The sequence below is a fragment of the Cydia splendana genome, chromosome Z (genome assembly GCF_910591565.1).
Source record: "Cydia splendana chromosome Z, ilCydSple1.2, whole genome shotgun sequence".
NCBI lineage: Eukaryota > Metazoa > Arthropoda > Insecta > Lepidoptera > Tortricidae > Cydia > Cydia splendana.
The window spans coordinates 18073842-18092066 of NC_085987.1; the positions used below are offsets into that span (position 1 = coordinate 18073842).

The following is an 18225-nucleotide window of genomic DNA, read 5'->3' on the forward strand; positions in this document are numbered from 1 at the left end:
CAATGTTATTGTGACGTAGGCCCGTGTCACTCTGGGAATAGAAGACCATGTTTTATTAGACCATGTACGAAACAATGAGGCTCACCTTGCTGTAGCCACGTCGATAAAGTCATATCGATAAACTATCGACAATTCTTGCAAAATTAATTTTACTTCAAAGGTTTAACGATACCTAAAATGAACAAAAACGCTTTTATTCTTTATTGTGGTTATCAGATCACAATTTTATCGTCACGCCCCAGCAGGGAACGAAGGGAAAGTTCAGATATTTAATTAAAATACATAAATAAGTACCTAGTAAAATATGTGTTCCGCAATAATTGAATTATTTTATTAAATTCTAATATATTTATTATTCATTAGCATTTCAATTATGTTTATGTTTAACGAAGATATTGAAGCTTCAATTAATAGCTATTTCGTTCCGCTGTGTAGCGTTTATCGATATATAACATGATTAAAATCGACTTTTCACATCCCTGCCTCAGGGCAAGGCAAGGCCCCAACGTTTTCTGTTCACTTTGACGGCGCAGCAACTAGTATCACTTCTTTCTCCTCGCTCTTTTAAAAATACCATTTGCCAAAAAAGGACAACCATACTGTTGAAACTGTTGACAAGATGAACTTCAAATCCAACTGTTGCCTTTTTTGGTGCATCCAGGCTGTGTATGTGTGCGTAAAAACGTGTATGTGTGCTCTTTTAGGGATGTAAAAAGTCGATTTTAATCATGTCATATATCGAAATAGCTATTAATTGAAGCTTCAATATCTTCGTTAAACATAAACACAATTGAAAGGCTAATGAATAATAAATATATTAGAATATAATAAAATAATTCAATTATTGCGGAACACATAAGTTAGTACGTATTTATGTATTTTAATTAAATATCTGAAGTTTCCCTTCGTTCCCTGCTGGGGCGTGACGATGAAATTGTGATCTGATAACCACAATAAAGAATAAAAGCGTTTTTGTTCATTTTAGGTATCGTTAAACCTTTGAAGTAAAATTAACATTGCAAGAAATGTCGATAGTTTATCGATATGACTTTATCGACATGGCTACAGCAAGGTGTTTCCACTTTGTTAATCGTACACTAAACAAAAGTGGTCACAGTGACAGCTCGCTTAGACGTAATCTTTAAATATAATATATCTATGGTCTACCTCGAAAATCCAATGGGGTTGGCAACTGTCAAAGGTTTGCATGTTTGCATAGATAGCGCCATCATAGCTTGCCCTTTTCTTATATACTTGGTCAAGCAGATCTATATATTATACTACTCTTTGCCTTTTCTCTGGTTCTATGAGATTTGGCTTAAAGGGCTGGCATCCATGGCGTACAATCCCAAAAACAAATGAGGAGGCACACTGAAAGGTTAGGACAGATGTCGCCACTGTTCCCGGCTTTCGTTACGTTTTGTTGTCAAGTGACAAGAGCGAATTTTTCAATAATACTCGCGATTATTAAAGTCAAAAATGTATTCATTTATGACTGTACGGGAACTGCAAACCGAGCTTTGAAGGAGAAACGCTACAGTTGGTGGAAAAAAGGCTGATTTGATACAAAGATAATCACTTCATATATTTGATGTTATCTTGTGTATTTTACCGTTTATTCAAATTTTCGAAGGCTCAAAATATTTATCTTCCTTAAAATGCAGCCGTAAAAACGGCCTTTGTCATTTGCTTTAGTTTTTGATACTCAAAGCTTTTTCTCACCAATTTATGCATATCGGGTCCTTGTGGAAAAAAGGGAGATGCTATATTTCCACAATTTGTCGCACAATATTGCAGTATTTTGGAGAAAAAGGAGAATGTTTACAATTTATTTGAAAAAAATGTATGTGATTTGACAGTGATACACTATGGAGGCGCCACCTGTGGGCGCAGCACAGTTCCATTTTTATCGTCTATCACTATGCGCGTCCCTTTCGCACTTACATACTTGTTAGAACGTGACAGGCATGGTGACAAGGGATAAAAACGCGACCGTGCTACGCCGCTGGCGTGATAAAATGTCAGTTTGCCTCCTCATTCTAGGGACTATCAGGGCAAGCTATGCTGGCGCCATCTGTGTTAAATTCCAATAGGGGGTATTACTGCAATGTTTTGCCGCCAGAGTGTTGTCCATAGTTAAACCATAGAGTAACAACTTATACATACTGTGCCTTAAATTGTTTTTTTGACAAGTTTTCACAGACAATAAAATATGACATGCATCAAGGCCGTTTGTTAACAAGGGCCTACCGGGAAACTCGAATTTCGAAATACAGTTATCTGCCTCTTTACCGCCCGAATATGCAAGAATGATAAAGATAACGATAAGGTTAGATAACGAAATTTCGATTTTCTTGTTTCGCGGTAGACCCCCAATATGTGATGGATAGTGGCGCCCCCTACGCAGAGTTTCGCGTAATATTCCCTCGAAATATACGGTGGGGAATAAAAAAAAAGTGAGACAAGGACAAACAATAATAGCGCTTTCGCTGCTACTCCTACTGAAAGATACATAAGACTATCCCATTCGGTCATTTCCCCCCACCCTTCATGCCTGATCCAGTAATACTGTATACTAGATTCATGATGGTGTTGGTGGAGGTAACAAATAACCCGACCAAATTACGTAGGTGATGTTTGCTATGTTGACAAAATAAATGTAGATTTTTCCTGACTGCCACAGGAAAAATCTGACGGCTCCTATGCTGCCCCCTATAGTTCATGCACGGAGACTACCTTCTTTCTAATGCTTAAAAAAACCGGTCAATTGCGAGTCGGACTCGCGCACGAAGGGTTCCGTACCATTACACAAAAAACGGCAAAAAAATCACGTTTGTTGTATTCCCAACGTGATTTTTTGCCGTTTTTTAGTACATTACGCCCTTATAGTACATTACGATACAAGTGCGAATAGTAGGTAATCCGCAACGGGTGTCGATAAATTGAAACACGACCGAAGGGAGTGTTCTAAATCGACACGAGTTGCGAATGACCTTTTCGCACGTGTATTGTATAACGTTTTACAGTACATATGGCCCTTTAAATTTTTGACATAAGCGCGTATTGTCCTTAATCCCGCCCTAGGGTGGTAAAGTACCATGTGTACTGTAAAATATTTATTACATTCTGTTTTTAGTATACTTTCCACCGCTATATGAACCACGAGTACAACCGGCTGACGGTTTTTTTTAATTTATAATAACATCTAAACTATCATCTGACAAAGTATCAAGCGGGAGGCGATGACAATTTTTTTTACGTGTTTCGGTGGCTGCCATTCCTCAACCCACCAACGGAGCGGCAGCTGACGTCCATGAGGGTTCATCATACATAGCCGTTAACCACTCTGTAGGTATACGAGTTATCACCCGGGCGATTGGTCATGGAAATCTGTTCCTCGCTCGCGGTCTATAAAAATTTCATAATTTTTCGTTGGTAAGTAACCTTTGGTGATAAAGGGGATATTTACATATTTTCCTTCATAACTAAATTTTTTACCACGAAAAAAAAATGTTATGTAATGTTCAATATGAGCTCTTTCAAAAGATATCCCACTTGATTTGGTAACATAACAAGATTTTGAAATTTTGCCCCCCTTTCATAATGGGCAATTTAATAGTGGAAAAGAAACTCATTAACTCACATACATACAAATACGACCCCTAAAACAATACACTGTTTTTTTTGGGCATTCGTGTAGGAAGGCATTCAAGGAAATTAAACAATCATTTCTTAATAATAAGCACCTTTTAATTAACTGACAAACATTACAATTAACACATTCAATACCACTAAGTGCTACGGGTTACGCTCGTAGCGCGTAGCCACGGTTTCGTCGTATGTAGCGCGTAGTCGCTACGAACAGTGTACCCGACAGTCGGGTTCTTGGTGTTGAATGTGTTAATGTTTCATGGTGCTTAAAAAACTACAGGTGCCCTGTACATATTTAACGGTATTATAAAGAGATTTTTATTATAGAAACATAAATAATACGTTATTAAGACTATAAGGATTAAATACATTCACTCAAACAGTATTCATACAAAAATTTCAGATGTAACATACTCTATAAAATAATTTAAATAACAGCTCGAAAATATATTTTACCAATCGTACGTCAACTTGTACAACTCCCACTCGAGTGGCACCGATGTACATTACTCAGACGTTATAAGAACCTACATTTTAGTCCCAAGTTCAACTTACTATTTCCCTCAAATCGTTTTGTCTGAAACTGGGCTCCATATCTCTGGTTTTCCGACAACGGATATTGGTACAATGTACATCGGTGGCGGTAGCGGCTGCGGCTGTGGTGGAGCCTAGAGGTAGGCGCTGGTGTCCTGGTAGTCATCGTCGCTGTCCGAACCGTCGTCCGTCAGCTGGCGGAGTGCGGCCGCTTCCGCCCCCAACCCTTCAGAGCTCGACGCATCTGCCACAACAAACAAACGCCACTTAACCACGCATTCAACGTGAGTGCTCTCTCGCGTCTCTCAAATTAGTTGAATATATTGTGGAATGAAACATAACTAAATAACCCCAAGCATCTTTATCAATTGAAGGATGCATCTATTAATGGATCTAGGCACGCGGCAGCGTGTCAAGCCAAGTTCAAAAGAAGATAACTGGCGACGGAGCGGCCGTGTGTTATATTACACAAACCATTTGGAGGCACTTTTGACCCTTACCACAGAATAAATAATAGTACTAGGTACAGACGATTCACTCTCTAACAAAACGCGTTTATTACGACTTTTACGACAGATATTATGACCGCATGATAGCTCACCTAGTTCATAAGCATAACGTATAAACGTATTGGCAAACAAAAGTGTACATTGTTGGCTCTCCCGAAAAGTTGACTTTTGCCACATCTGACCCCATGGAACTCGAGGCGAGAAGTAATTGGGAGGGTTGTAATGTAATCGTTAACCTACTTATCGTACCAGCTTGCTACTTTTCAAGTCAGGCGGAGCGATCCGGCATTCACTGCCTAACCATGCTGGATGCATGAACCATGCAGAACTAGTTAGGTTGGTAGGACGGTCTCTGACCGACTTTTTGAGTTTGCATTTTAATTAGGAAGAAAGAAAGTGAGGCGTAGTAACGTTAAGTTCGGTTAGTTGACCTAAATCGTATATTTTTTATCTGTATCTCTTGAAATGGAACCGTCAACCACGCCGTTATTTATTTTGGTTATTTTTATAATATCATACGAGTAAATCATGGTAATATTACGCGAACGTACAGTACGTGGACATGAAATAGAATTTAAGTAAATTAAGATTAAGATTCAGTGAGATAATGATTTTTAAGGCTGGAAACAAGTATCCCACAATTATACCTCCCGTCCAATTAAACGGCATCGCCCTCACGAGAGTTACTCGCTTCAAATATCTCGGGCACATTGTTACTGACGATCTGAAGGACGATGCCGATATGGAAAGAGAGCGAAGAGCATTGTGCGTAAGGGCGAACATGCTGGCCCGCAGGTTTGCTAAGTGTTCAAATGCAGTGAAAATCACATTATTCAAGTCATACTGCTCGTCTTTTTACACTGGCAGCCTGTGGGTCCGATACACCCAAAAGTCGTACAATGCGATTAGGGTGCAGTACAACAATGCCTTTAGGATGCTGATTGGCCTGCCCAAATTCTGCAGCGCATCAACCATGTTCGCGGAGTCACGCACAGATGGATTTGCAGCCATTTTGCGCAAAAAAGCAGCGTCTCTGTTGAGCAGAACAAGGGACAGTCCAAACAGCATCCTAAAGATGATTGCTGATCATGTGTGTTGTCCTGTAATTAATGAAATAATTTTAAATGTAAAGTCAAATTTAGCTTTTAAGTACTAACATTATTTTTAAGTATGTAATAACAAAAATAAGATCATTGTTATCTTTATGAAATAAATAAATTGAAATTGAGTAATCAATTTAGTGTAGTGTGACTGGGAGACTTATTTGTATCCTAGTTAGGAAGACTGAATTAAGTAAGGCTCCCGAAGCGTCTCGAACAAGGACAAGAAGTCTACCGTTTTGACATGACAATTGCTACTTTTTAGAAGAAGGCAAAAATGAAAACTAAGAGTATGACAAGGGCCAACGATAATAGCGCTTTCTCTGCTACTCCTATGAAAGTCTTCGTATGACCATCCCGTACAGATTTTTGTATTATTATTACTTATTAGTCCAGAGGTCGGAATTCTCGTAGCATTTTTGAGCTGTCATAGGGACTTCTCGTTTATCGACTTCCGATTATACTTACGTATATCGATAAATACAGAATACAATATGTAAAAGATAATTACGAGTAGAAGTAAACAACATGCCGTCTTATCGCGAATGAGCGATCTCTTCGAGATAACCTTTGGATACCAAATTTTGGGAAATAATAAATAGAAATTAAAATAATAATATTTAATTGTTTCTTATAAATAATTTGTTTACTGCTTATGCCTTTTAAACAATTTTTGAAAGAAATTGCAACGAGAATTGCATTGAAGTTGGTATCCAAAGGTTATCTCGAAGAAATAGCTCATTCGCGATAAGACTGCATGTTGTTTACTTCTACTCGTAATTATATTTTACATATTGTATTCTGTATTTATCAATATACATTATACATATGTATAATCGGAAGTCGATAAACGAGAAGTCCCTATGACAGCTCAAAAATACTATGAGAATTCCGAATTCTGCTTATTACCTAGACATCTCTATGTGATAATTGCTTTAAGATTTATCCACGGCTTATGAATAACACTTATAAAAACTCAAGCTAAAACCATAGTGTAATTAAGCGTGCCATTGTGAGACACGTAGTGCGGTGAGCAGCGTGTTGATGTGAGTGTGTATTAGGTAGGGCTAGACTAGCTAAGCAGAGCATATTACCCAGTTACCTGCTTGCGGCTCCCACAGCGTCTCGTAACGGCGCGATTTGGGTGGCGGCGGCGAAGCTGAGCTTCTGAAAAGTAAAGAATGTTGGTTCTAGTCCAGTATAATTAGCAATTTCAGAAACGAGGGCATAAAGCATTCGTCTCTGTAAGTGCGAAGACAACTAATCGTATGTAGTGTCAGTAGTGGCACGTTACCTATGCGCGCGAGCGTGTGCAAGGGCGCGCGCGAGCGCGGGCGCGGAGGCGTGGGCGGAGGCGAGCGCGAGCGCGCGGTCCTGGGAGTCGTCGCCGTTCTCGCTGGGCGGCGGCGAGGCGCGCGGCGACGGCGGTTGGCTGAGCGCCTGCATGAGCCGCCCCTTGGACTCGTTCCAGATGCTGGACAGCCGCCCGTCCGGCCCGAACAGCAGCAGGAACGCGTCGATCAGCTCGCGCGACTTCTCCTCCCACTTCGTCAGGATGTCGACGCGCTTCTCGCCGATGTTCGTCATTACCTGAACGAGGATTACGTGAATACGGAGTGCTCTCGCAGCAGCGGAACGAACGCTCTTTACATTATCTTAAGCAATTACATGTCATCACCAGAGAAGCGGCGACTAATCAATCATACACGCGGTACCTTCTTGCCCTTGTCCTTGAGCTCGTCCATCTTGTTCTGCAGGCGGAACTTCTTCTCGTTGAGGAAGGACACGTTGAGCTCCTTGGCGGAGTAGCCGCGCGCCAGGTTGCGCCGCACGTAGATGTCGTAGTCGCGCACGATCCGCGCCACGATGTCCGACGTCGACACGCCTGCAATAATCACGCAGCGACATGTAGTACAGCTCCCACCACGCCACCACCACTCCAACACGTGTTCACGGCAGTGGCAGACCAACGTGGGAAGTAACCATAGACGTGTGCTAACGTGTATGTATTTTATTAAGTAGGTACAATACAATACAAACATATCATATATATTCGTTTGGGGCGTGACAGGGCAGGGCAGAGCGTGACATTCACAATACTAACACGGTCCATCGCTCAGCGAAACCAGAACTTTTGCTATCCGAGATTATGCACGACTACTGATTAACATCGGAGCTCAACGTCGAGTTAAAGTATTTAGTCGGTGAACGACCATGAGGAATGTAGGTACAAAGGTCGGGAAGAGTGACGCAACTGGTAACGTGCGCCCTGCAAGGACGTCATCTTGCACAATGGCGCTTCCTCATAATTGGTATATTAACGTATTTCAATTAAAATGATGGTCAGTATATTTGCTGATCGGTTGCAGAATATAATGACATCGTTTCATGAACTGTCCCTGTTTTAAGAAATGCATAGGCCAGCAATTGTTTAATCCATGCACGACATGTAGGTCGATCATCTATTTCTTATTGTTATTTTGTCCAATCATCCGCTGAGTTCGTGCATCCGCGCGAAGCGCTGGTGGCCTAGCGGTAAGAGCGTGGGACTTTCAATCCGGAGGTCGCGGGTCTAACGCCGGCTCGTACCAATGAGTTTTTCAGAACTTATGTACGAAATACCATCTGATATTTACCAGTCGCTTTTCGGTGAAGGAATACTTTGAGAGGACACTGGGATTACAATAAGGTATATGTAAGGTAAATATAAGGTAGGTATATATAAGGTAAATCACCCTCTGGGTTGAAAGGTCAGATGGCAGTCGCTCTCGTAAAAACTAATGCCTACGCCAATTCTCAGGATTAGTTGCCAAGCGGAGCCCAGCCTCCCATGAGCCGTGGCAAAATGCCGGAATAACGCGAGGAGAAATGTTGTACCATGTTTTTCTGCCAATATACTTGGTAGGAGCCCGATTATGGAAAGGGGTTATAACTAGAGATGCCACGAATAGTAGTTTAGGCTGAATACCGAATATTCGGCATGATATGCGAACATTTTGACAATTATTATGAAAACTGTTCGCCAACAATGCACAAAGTTTCCTAAGATATTTTTTAGTGGTAGAATATATATTTTGGTGAACAGAATTAATGAATGTAGTTAGAGTCAATTTAATCAGATCCATGATAAAAATATAATATTTTGTAATCAACAAATGCTAAAAAGGGTCTTCGTATTTCACAACTTTCCAAGAATACATTTTAAATATACCTAGTTTTTGTTTATTTTTATTGTGTAGTTTTTAGGTAGGCGCAACAGATATTCGGCCGAATCGTAGGTAACATTCTCCATCTCTATTTATAACAACTATTACAATTTTTGAGAGAATGTAACCGTGACAACGAGTGACAAGAAAAAAGTTGATTCACCCATGTCCCATGTACAAATAACGTGTAATTAGTTTATTGCGAATTGCTAGGGGAGTAAGCTAATCATCGCTACATGCCTATAGAATGAGTCGGTTGACTAATAACAATAACGTAGAAGAGCCGGCCGCAAATTTTCTAACCGACTTGATACCACGATGAAATGCACGATGGTTTCCCATAAAAGTGATGCTAAGTCCGAATTCGATAGTCTGCCACGGCGGAACTTGCCGAAAGTACGAAAAAGAAGGCCACTTCCGGTGCGAAAAAAGGGGGCTGATTTAACCCATCTGATACCGAAATAATAGTTATGGCAGCAGTTAGAAATTTACATGTAGACACAGAAAAGCGAAGTCTGCCAGTATTTTATTTGCCGGAAGTGCTTGGCAGACGCTCTCAAAGCTGGCCACCGGGACCCCTAATTTAACCCATCTGATACCACCATGAAACCAATTCCAGTCGGTAGGTATGAACCCTCATGTCAGGAATATATAAGTCTGCCAAGGCTCTTCCTACCGAAACACCTTGGCAGACGAGATTATGTGAGCAAGGTAATCATCGGTTACCCTACACTAACCCATCTGATACCACCATGAAACCAATTCCAGTCGGTAGGTATGAATCCCCATTTTAGGAATATATAAGTCTGCCAAGGTTTCTCTTGCCGAAACACCTTGGCAGACGAGATTATAAGCAAGATGACCATCGGTTACCGTACACTAACCCATCTGATACCACGATGAAACCAATTCCAGTCGGTAGGTATGAACCCTCATTTCAGGAATATATACTCGTAAGTCTGCCATGGCTTTTCCTGCCGAAACACCCTTAGGAATATGTAAGTCTGCTGTTGGTGGTGTGGTAAGGTGTTTCGGCAGGAAAAGCCTGGTGGTATCAGATGGATTAAATTAGGGGTCCCGGTGGCCACCTTTGAGAGCGTCTGCCAAGCACTTCCGGCAAAAAAAATACTGGCAGACTTCGTTTTTCTGTGTCTACATATAAATTTCTAACTGCTGCCATAACTATTTTCGTACTTTCGGCAAGTTCCGCCGTGGCAGACTATCGAATTCGGACTTAGCATCACTTTTATGAGAAACCATTGTGCATTTCATCGTGGTATCAAGTCGGTTAGAAAATTTGCGGCCGGCTCTTCTACTATATAGAATGAGTCGGTTGACTAATAACAATAACAATGAAATAATGAGGAAAACTCTACCTACGTTTATAACCGCCAACACACACACAGGCTATTTTGCATCTGATATATATATCTACTGAGACGAAAGACAAAATATTTAAAAGAAAACTCATTAACTTACTTACCGAGAAATGTTACTATAGCATCGATGATTTCCTAAATGATGATAACCTTAATTAATTAACTAATCTGACCTACTTTTCTAGATGGAAGGACATGCCTAACTGTATTTTATTCGAATAAATATAAATGTAACTCAATTAAGATATTAGAGAATTAAGTAAAAAATTTGTATTGCTATATAAATGAGTGATTAAGTAAATTGTAAGACAGCTACAATCATATTGTAACACCCACACAGGGTAACATGTACGCTTCCTAACATTAAATATAACATCATGTATTTCTATGCATCAATGTACATGTATGCAATAAATGACAATAAACAATACTCTTAATTAATAAATAGTCTATATTTTCCTGTGATGGCTGAAGTAGGTAAATGAAGAAACATGGGCGAATCCGACCTATATTTTACTTTGTGTTTTCTCTAATCCCATAATGGACTATGGTTAATGACGGAGCCTGACCTTCGGTGCGCTCGGTGGCGACGAACATGTCCTTGGCCTTGAATATGGCGTAGGTGTCGTCGCAGTCCTCAGTGGTGTAGGGGATGTCGTCGTGCGCCACGAAGTCGATCTTGTGCTGTTCCATGAACGCCTCGTCGTATTCCCACGGCGCGTCCCGCACCACCTGACACACCCACATATTACGTACAACCAACTTGTTTGCAAACTTTTATTCAGTTATGTCCCGTAGTCTGCAGTCAAATATTGCAAGTAAAGTTAGATCCACTTTACGGTTTCCGATAGAGCTGAAATTTTGCATACTTCACGATTCTATTGTCGTGCTGAAATCATCAAGGTAGTTAGGTGATTGAGACCAAAGGTGGCTGAAGGAACTCTGTCTAATTAATAACAATGGAACCGCATTGACTAATACTATTATTATGTGCAAGCTAAGTACAGTCAGCTCGGAAAAGCTCTATATATTCTTCAAAAAAAGAAAGCAAAGTAGCATTTTATCATACAGTAGCAAAGTGAGTAAATAATTGATTAAGAATGTATATAACGGTACAAAGCTCAAGGGGTAGGTATCAATATTAGCACGAGGTGTTAAACAACAACTTTGCCCCATGTAAAACAAATATAGTAGATTGTTAACCAAGGGTTGAAAGGCACCCATTTCTGTCGAGGTAGTTTGGCACTCGAACGCAGTGAGAGCGCCAATAGTCCGAGACGGAAATGGTGCCTTTCACCCGAGTTAAACACTCTACTTTTCATATCGAATGCGAGGAAACCAAACAAGACAAGGCAATTTCGCAAAATCAGTAATTGAAGTACCTAATAGACCTACGGCCATGATTTTAATCCTTAGGACTTACTTGCAATCGGAGACTTTACATGTGTGAAGATTAATAACCCCTAGCGAAAATCATTTAGATTGCAATATTTACGAAAACACACATTTTTTAACAAACTGCAGTAATTTTAAAATTATTTGTTCATTAAAGTATGAAAATCAGCGGGATTGCCTCTTACTTTCTAATTTTATACTTTTTCGTTCTAAAAGGCGCAACAGACTACCGAACCGCACCGCGACCTTGGTGCGCCGCACCACGTAATAACATAATAAAAGTATTTTAAATATTAAATAACAATTTAATTAATAATATAAGAATTTTTTATCTTGTATTTTATTTTATTTTCATGAATATAGTGCTAAATAACTTTAAAAACCAATTTAATATCGTACAAACGTTTAACTGTGGCTGTATAAGATTCTGCCTTTGCTCATTTACGCAAGTGTAAGGTTTAAAAAAATATTTTTGGTGTATTCCTTTTAGTTCCCGCCTTATGAAATCGAGTAAATAGAATTCAACGAAAGAAATCAAGAATAATTTGTTTTTAACAATTTAATTACTTACATCATTTTTTATAAAAAAAAAGGATCAACGTGGGGTTAGTAAAATTAAACAATTACCAATTGTTCCTAGCGAGGAAATAAAGACACTATTTTTTCCATTTTGTTTCCACCCAGTTGTTCGTGGGACGGGGACGCAGAGGAGATCACCACTTTTCTGCGCTAGAGCATAAACGTATCACTTTCTGCGCACCTTTTAGAACAACAACGACCCACTTTCAGAGCATGAGATATGAAAAGTATTTTACAATACATATGGCTACTTTCTCGCACTAGCACGGGAAACAGCACTTTTCGTGCGTATGTCAAAAGTTTAAAGGGCCATATGTACTGTAAAACATTGTACGATACACGTACGAAATAGGTAATTCGCAACTCGTGTCGATTTAAAACACTCCCTTCGGTCGTGTTTTAATTTATGGCCACTCGTTTCCTCTTTTCCGCACTTGTATCGTAAATAACTATTACTAACGTGGTTAATCTCTTTGTAATTGTAACCATTTAAATGTGAATTCGTATAGTATTGAGGAAGTGAAACATAAAATTAATGTAATATCAAACAGGTAACATTTAAAAGTAAGTTACAGATGTAGTGCATAGGTAATTGTTAAATATCATGACACGTACGTATGAACGTTTCCGTGAAAAATAATTATGCACTACATCTGAATTTTACTTTATCATAAATGTTGTCTACTATTTCTATTATGAACTATGATTAATTGAAGGGATGTTTACAAAAACAACATAACTGACTACACTGGTTGACACCTGAAACGATTAACAATGTTCTTAAAAAAGTGTCAACCGCTCTAAGCAGTTATGTTGTTTTTGTAAACATCCCTTCAATTGATTATGAACAACCACGATTGACGTTCCGTCAAGACAGGCGTGGCTCACTCCGCGATTTGTTCGCTTTATCTACAGGTAACTAAAAGTACATCCGTTCCACACCAATTTTGGTGGCTAGCCATAAGCCGCGAGTGGAGCTGTCGCCACCTAGCGGCCATATCTGTCCTGATCGTAACAGACGCGTTTTGTTTGAAAGTGAGTCTTCTGTACCTAGTACCATTATTTATTCTGTGGTCAAGATAAAACGACTAGATCAAATTTGAACTTGTGGTATATCAGATCACAATTATCACAAAGGTCAAACCGGTTGAATGATACCAATTATTACTGATAATGTCATGTTTATTAACGGTAGCATATAGGAAATTGCTAACTACTGATAGCTATCAATATGAGAAGAGCATACAATGGCATGCACACTTAAGAGGCAAATGGACGGCCGCTTCTCCAAACAAACGTAGTCCTCATTTTCCTCTCTGGATATTGACATAAGGGAAAATATATTTTCACCTCAGCAGCTCGAACAAGGGTTTTATGCTTCTTAAAAACAGTGAGCAAAATGCGATTTTGCTCACTGAGTCATTTTGTCTCACTCAGTGAGCAAAATCGCATTTTGCTCACTGAGTGTGTCTAATTATTATGTGTCGTAATTAATTGTGTGTCGAATCTAATTTACAATCTTGAGCGTAGTAAGGGATTCAAAAGCGCACGAGATGTAAATAACTTTGATCGCTTGTTGTACAAATAACTATTGCATAATTTGAAGTATATTAACCGTAGCTATGCCCCTACCATAACCCCCCCCCCCCCCCCCCCCGCCCCTACCTTTACCTTTCATTTTTAGATTTTTGTAAGAATGAATAGAAACGAAATAGTATTTTATACAATCGTGATATAATAGAGAGTTTTTCAGTCGAGTACCGTGTTTAGGCAACGAACCTTGCTGAGTTGCCTAAGTAAGGTACGAGATTGAAAAGCTTGATTATATCACTATTGTATACAATACTTTTTCTACTAGTCAACAAAAATAATACTTTAAACTAGTAGAATCATACAAACAAACCAAACCAAAAGTATACAGCTAAGATTCGCGAACAGCCGTGATACCTTCATACTGGTACGCGACCCGGCCGCCGCACCCCGCGCCCTACAGCGAGCTGGTAACGACACCTTCTCGTAACTCTTGAGGCCCTGGTACTTGCTCCGGGCTAAATTCAATTTTTAGACAGTTGTTTTCTCTACGGTATTTTAATGTATTGGCTCCCAACTCAACTACAATATTAATTTCGATACAGTTTAGTCGACTATAATGAAATTGATCAAGAGGACGAAACAAAACCATAGCTCAAATTAATTATTTTAGGTTGTATAGTAGAAACAATTGGTTTATAAGTCAGAAACGCGCATGTGACACCCTTAATATAGCAACATCCATAGACTACGAAAACCACTTAGTGTTGCTTGTTAGTCTCCATAGGCTACAGTGGCCAAAATCGAGAAAATAACTGCGTAAAAATTGAATTTAGTGCGGAGCAAGTACCAGGGCCTCATGAGTTACGAGAAGGTGTCGTTGACCAACCGCCGCTGGGCGCGGGGCGCGGCGGCCGGGGCGCGTACCAGAATGAAGGTATCCCGGCTGCTCGTGTATCTTAGCTGTATACTTTTGGTTTGGTTTGTTTGTATGATTCTACTAGTTTAAAGTATTATTTTTGTTGATTCGTAGAAAAAGTATTGTATACAATAGTGATATAATCAAGCTTTTCAATCTCGTACCTTACTTAGGCAACTCAGCAAGCTTCGTTGCCTAAACACGGTACTCAACTGAAAAACTCTCCATTATATCACGATTGTATAAAATACTATTTAAGTGCTCCTAACTCTTAAAATAAAAATCAAACGTAAAAAATCAAAAATAGCTGTGGTTGATATACAACCAATAGGCCTGATGACAAATTTTGAGATCCCTTTGAATATAGTCGGTACACTTGTATTGGTTCCGAAAACACAATATTTCAGCTATACTCAAAAGATTTAACATTAGTTATTTGTACAACAAGAGATCAAAGTTTGATATTTCTTCGAGTGCTTATTTTGAGTCCCGTGCAAGCGAAAGATTCTATAATAGATTCACTCGCTAGTCTCGCTACGCTCGTGAATCTAATTTAGATCTTGAGCGTAGTAAGGGACTCAAAAGCGCACGAGATGTAAATAACTTTGATCTCGTGTAGTACACAAAATATTTCACCTGGGCAGTGAGAACATACCTATTAGACAACTTGAAAATTGTAATCCTTCTTCATCACTTAATACCTGCATTCATGTTTTCTTAAGATATACAAACAATTAAGTTTAATTACCGCAATCGAACACAAAAACAAAACGTAATAATAAATTTCAGTAAAATAATATGGAAATAACGAACATCCACTGACACTTCAATTGTCAACTTTATTTTTGTAAAAAGAAAAACGTTGTAAGATACGGTCCGAATTGCGGATACGTACTATTTGTCAACTATGGTAGAAATTCTTAAAAGTAAAATAATTAATTTTGCGTGATAAGGTTTACTCGGGTAATTCCGAATGTCGAAAACTGTCGGATAATTCCGAAAGAGACTTTTATTATGATGGAATTAAGGGTGATTTTCATCTGAATTTCGGAATTATCCGACATTCGGTAATACCCGAATACACCTTAATAATAAAATATTTTTTGACTTCATTATTTTAATTGGCCTGATGACAGTAACAAAGAATCATGGAAATAATGGTTTCAAAGAAACATATACGTAAATACGATTCTAAAAAATGGCCCAATCTCAGTATAAACATTAGGATTATTAATATATTCAATAAAATAAAACTGCAAAATTCTCTAATCGGCCATTTTGACTGAAACGCGAATCAGAAGCGAGCTAAGAATTGACGTCATCAATGTATGACATATTTCTTAGAGCAACATAGACAACCTCATTGACTGTAATCCATTACGTCCTCACCAAAGAGTTTGGAAGTTCAAAAAAAATATTATTTCGCCACTAAACATTTATTACGTCCAAAAAATATTATTACACGATATAAAGTAAATATTTATTTGTTATTATTTAAATAAAACGCTAAATAATACGATATTTCACAAAAAAACTTTTTTAGTTTTTTGGCTGAATGGAACTATCATTGCCATGTTGGCTGTCGTAACTAGAAAAAACTAAAAATTAAAAAGTAAACCCGGCGCTCGGTGATTTTCACTCAAAATTTACATGTATCTAAATAATTCATCTTAAATTGCAACCGTGTGAGAGTCTATAAAATGACTTATTGTGAACAATTTTTGTAATGTATTTATCACCCCTAATCGTAATATATGGTGCTGAATTAACAATATCATTCGGATTCAAGGGAAATTCGTAACTGTAAGTATGTAAACAATAGCATTTTATTATAGCTAGTTTAAACCTCGCGCGAAAACGCCTCGCACGCCAATTGTGACGTCATAAATTAGTTGATGGTAGTGTGGTAGACATTGTTTTTCACGCCACTGTTCGGAAATGTGGCAATAGATGGTCTAAAACCAAGCTGGAAAGTAGGCAATAGCTGTAGCACCTGAACCACCACTACTACAATGTTTCATTGTTACCATCATCTGTCATTGGTGACGTTCGCTACAGCAATGAGTGAAATGAAAATGAAAAATCGTTTATTGGTCACAATCATTGTGTTTCAAATTGAGAAAGTGTTGGGACCTCCTAGTAAGTATATCAATACTTGTGACAGGAGACCCCGCTCTTCCAGCAGCAAGTTAAGGGTATACAAACCAATACAATAATCGTTAATTATGTAGGTACAGAAAGTAATACATTAAAATATATAATTAGACTAAATTAACTAAAGTAACAACAGTTGTTAAGTTAACAATTCAATGTTATGTAATAATCTTAAAGTACTTATAGGGGAAATAATTATTTTAGTATATAGCATGAAAGTTTTGTTTTAACATTAGGAAAATAATAGGCTGTGCTATATGTTATGTGTTATATTAAATTACCTATATTAATAATGTGTGTGAGTGTGTGTGGGTGTGGGTATTTGGTGATTGTTCGTCTGTTTATTAAGCGCGCGTGTGTGTTTGTGTGTGTGTGTGTGTGTGTGTGTGTGTGTGTGTGTGTGTGTGTGTGTGAGAGACCGTATGTTAATGATAGGTATAAGTATGTTGATTAATTATCAAAAAAAAATATAAGACGAATTAAATGTATATCTATTACCGAGTATTAGAATGTAATAATTGCTCTGTTTGCTCATAGTTATAATTATTTAACCAATCCCGGACAACTTTCTTACATTTATATGCCTGGAGTGGATAGATGGATAGTGTGGCATCAACTAAATTATATAAGTGGGCTGCTTGTGAAAAATATTGCCGCTTCGCGAACACAGATTTTAACTTGAGAATGGGCCTGAGGGCAGCTTTAGGTTTTCCGAGTGGTATTTGGTTCTTCATATTTGAGAGATTTGTATAATCTTAATATAGTATTTAAAATATACAGTTTACGCATTGAGAGAAGATTAGATATTTGGTACAGCTCAGTTGTAGGGAATCTGTAAGGTTTCGAGTACATGAGTTTTAACAGGCACCTTTGGCCTCGTTCGACATCAATAAACTTGGTTTTGCTTGATCCTCCCCAGATGGTAATGCAGTATGTCATAATGGATTCGGCCAAAGCAGTATATATTTGTTTTAATAAATTAAGAGACGCGATTTGTTTTAATTTCTTAAATAACCAGGTTAACTTTCTTATTCTGCCATTTACATATTCGATATGCCCATACCAGGAGAGACGCTGATCGAGAATAACGCCAAGGTATCTAATGGATTCAACCTTGTCAATGCTATTACACTGACAAAGCTGAGTGTTTGTTAGGATACATCCGTGAATTTTTAGTGATAGGGTGTTAGGTGGTTGCGAGTTGTTGTATTTAGTGAAGCACATGTATTTTGTTTTGGACTCGTTTAGTGTAAGTAGGTTGGATCTTAG

General features: G+C 38.6%; 1 protein-coding gene across 4 annotated transcripts in view; it reads right to left on the reverse strand.

The window, feature by feature from the left end:
* Positions 1–3955: 3955 nt before the first annotated feature.
* Positions 3956–18225, reverse strand: part of LOC134804827 (choline-phosphate cytidylyltransferase A-like) — a 33555-nt gene continuing 19285 nt past the window's right edge. For 3 of the 4 annotated variants that reach the window (XM_063778090.1, XM_063778091.1, XM_063778093.1), the window contains 5 exons: positions 10949–11111; positions 7510–7679; positions 7089–7384; positions 6897–6961; positions 3956–4429 (listed from right to left, as the gene is read on the reverse strand). In XM_063778090.1, coding sequence (XP_063634160.1) covers positions 4320–4429; positions 6897–6961; positions 7089–7384; positions 7510–7679; positions 10949–11111 — 804 coding nt within the window. In that variant the 3' untranslated portion in view covers positions 3956–4319. Of the gene's footprint in view, positions 4430–6888; positions 6962–7088; positions 7385–7509; positions 7680–10948; positions 11112–18225 lie in introns of all 4 variants that reach the window. The other variant, XM_063778092.1, reaches the window with a different exon arrangement.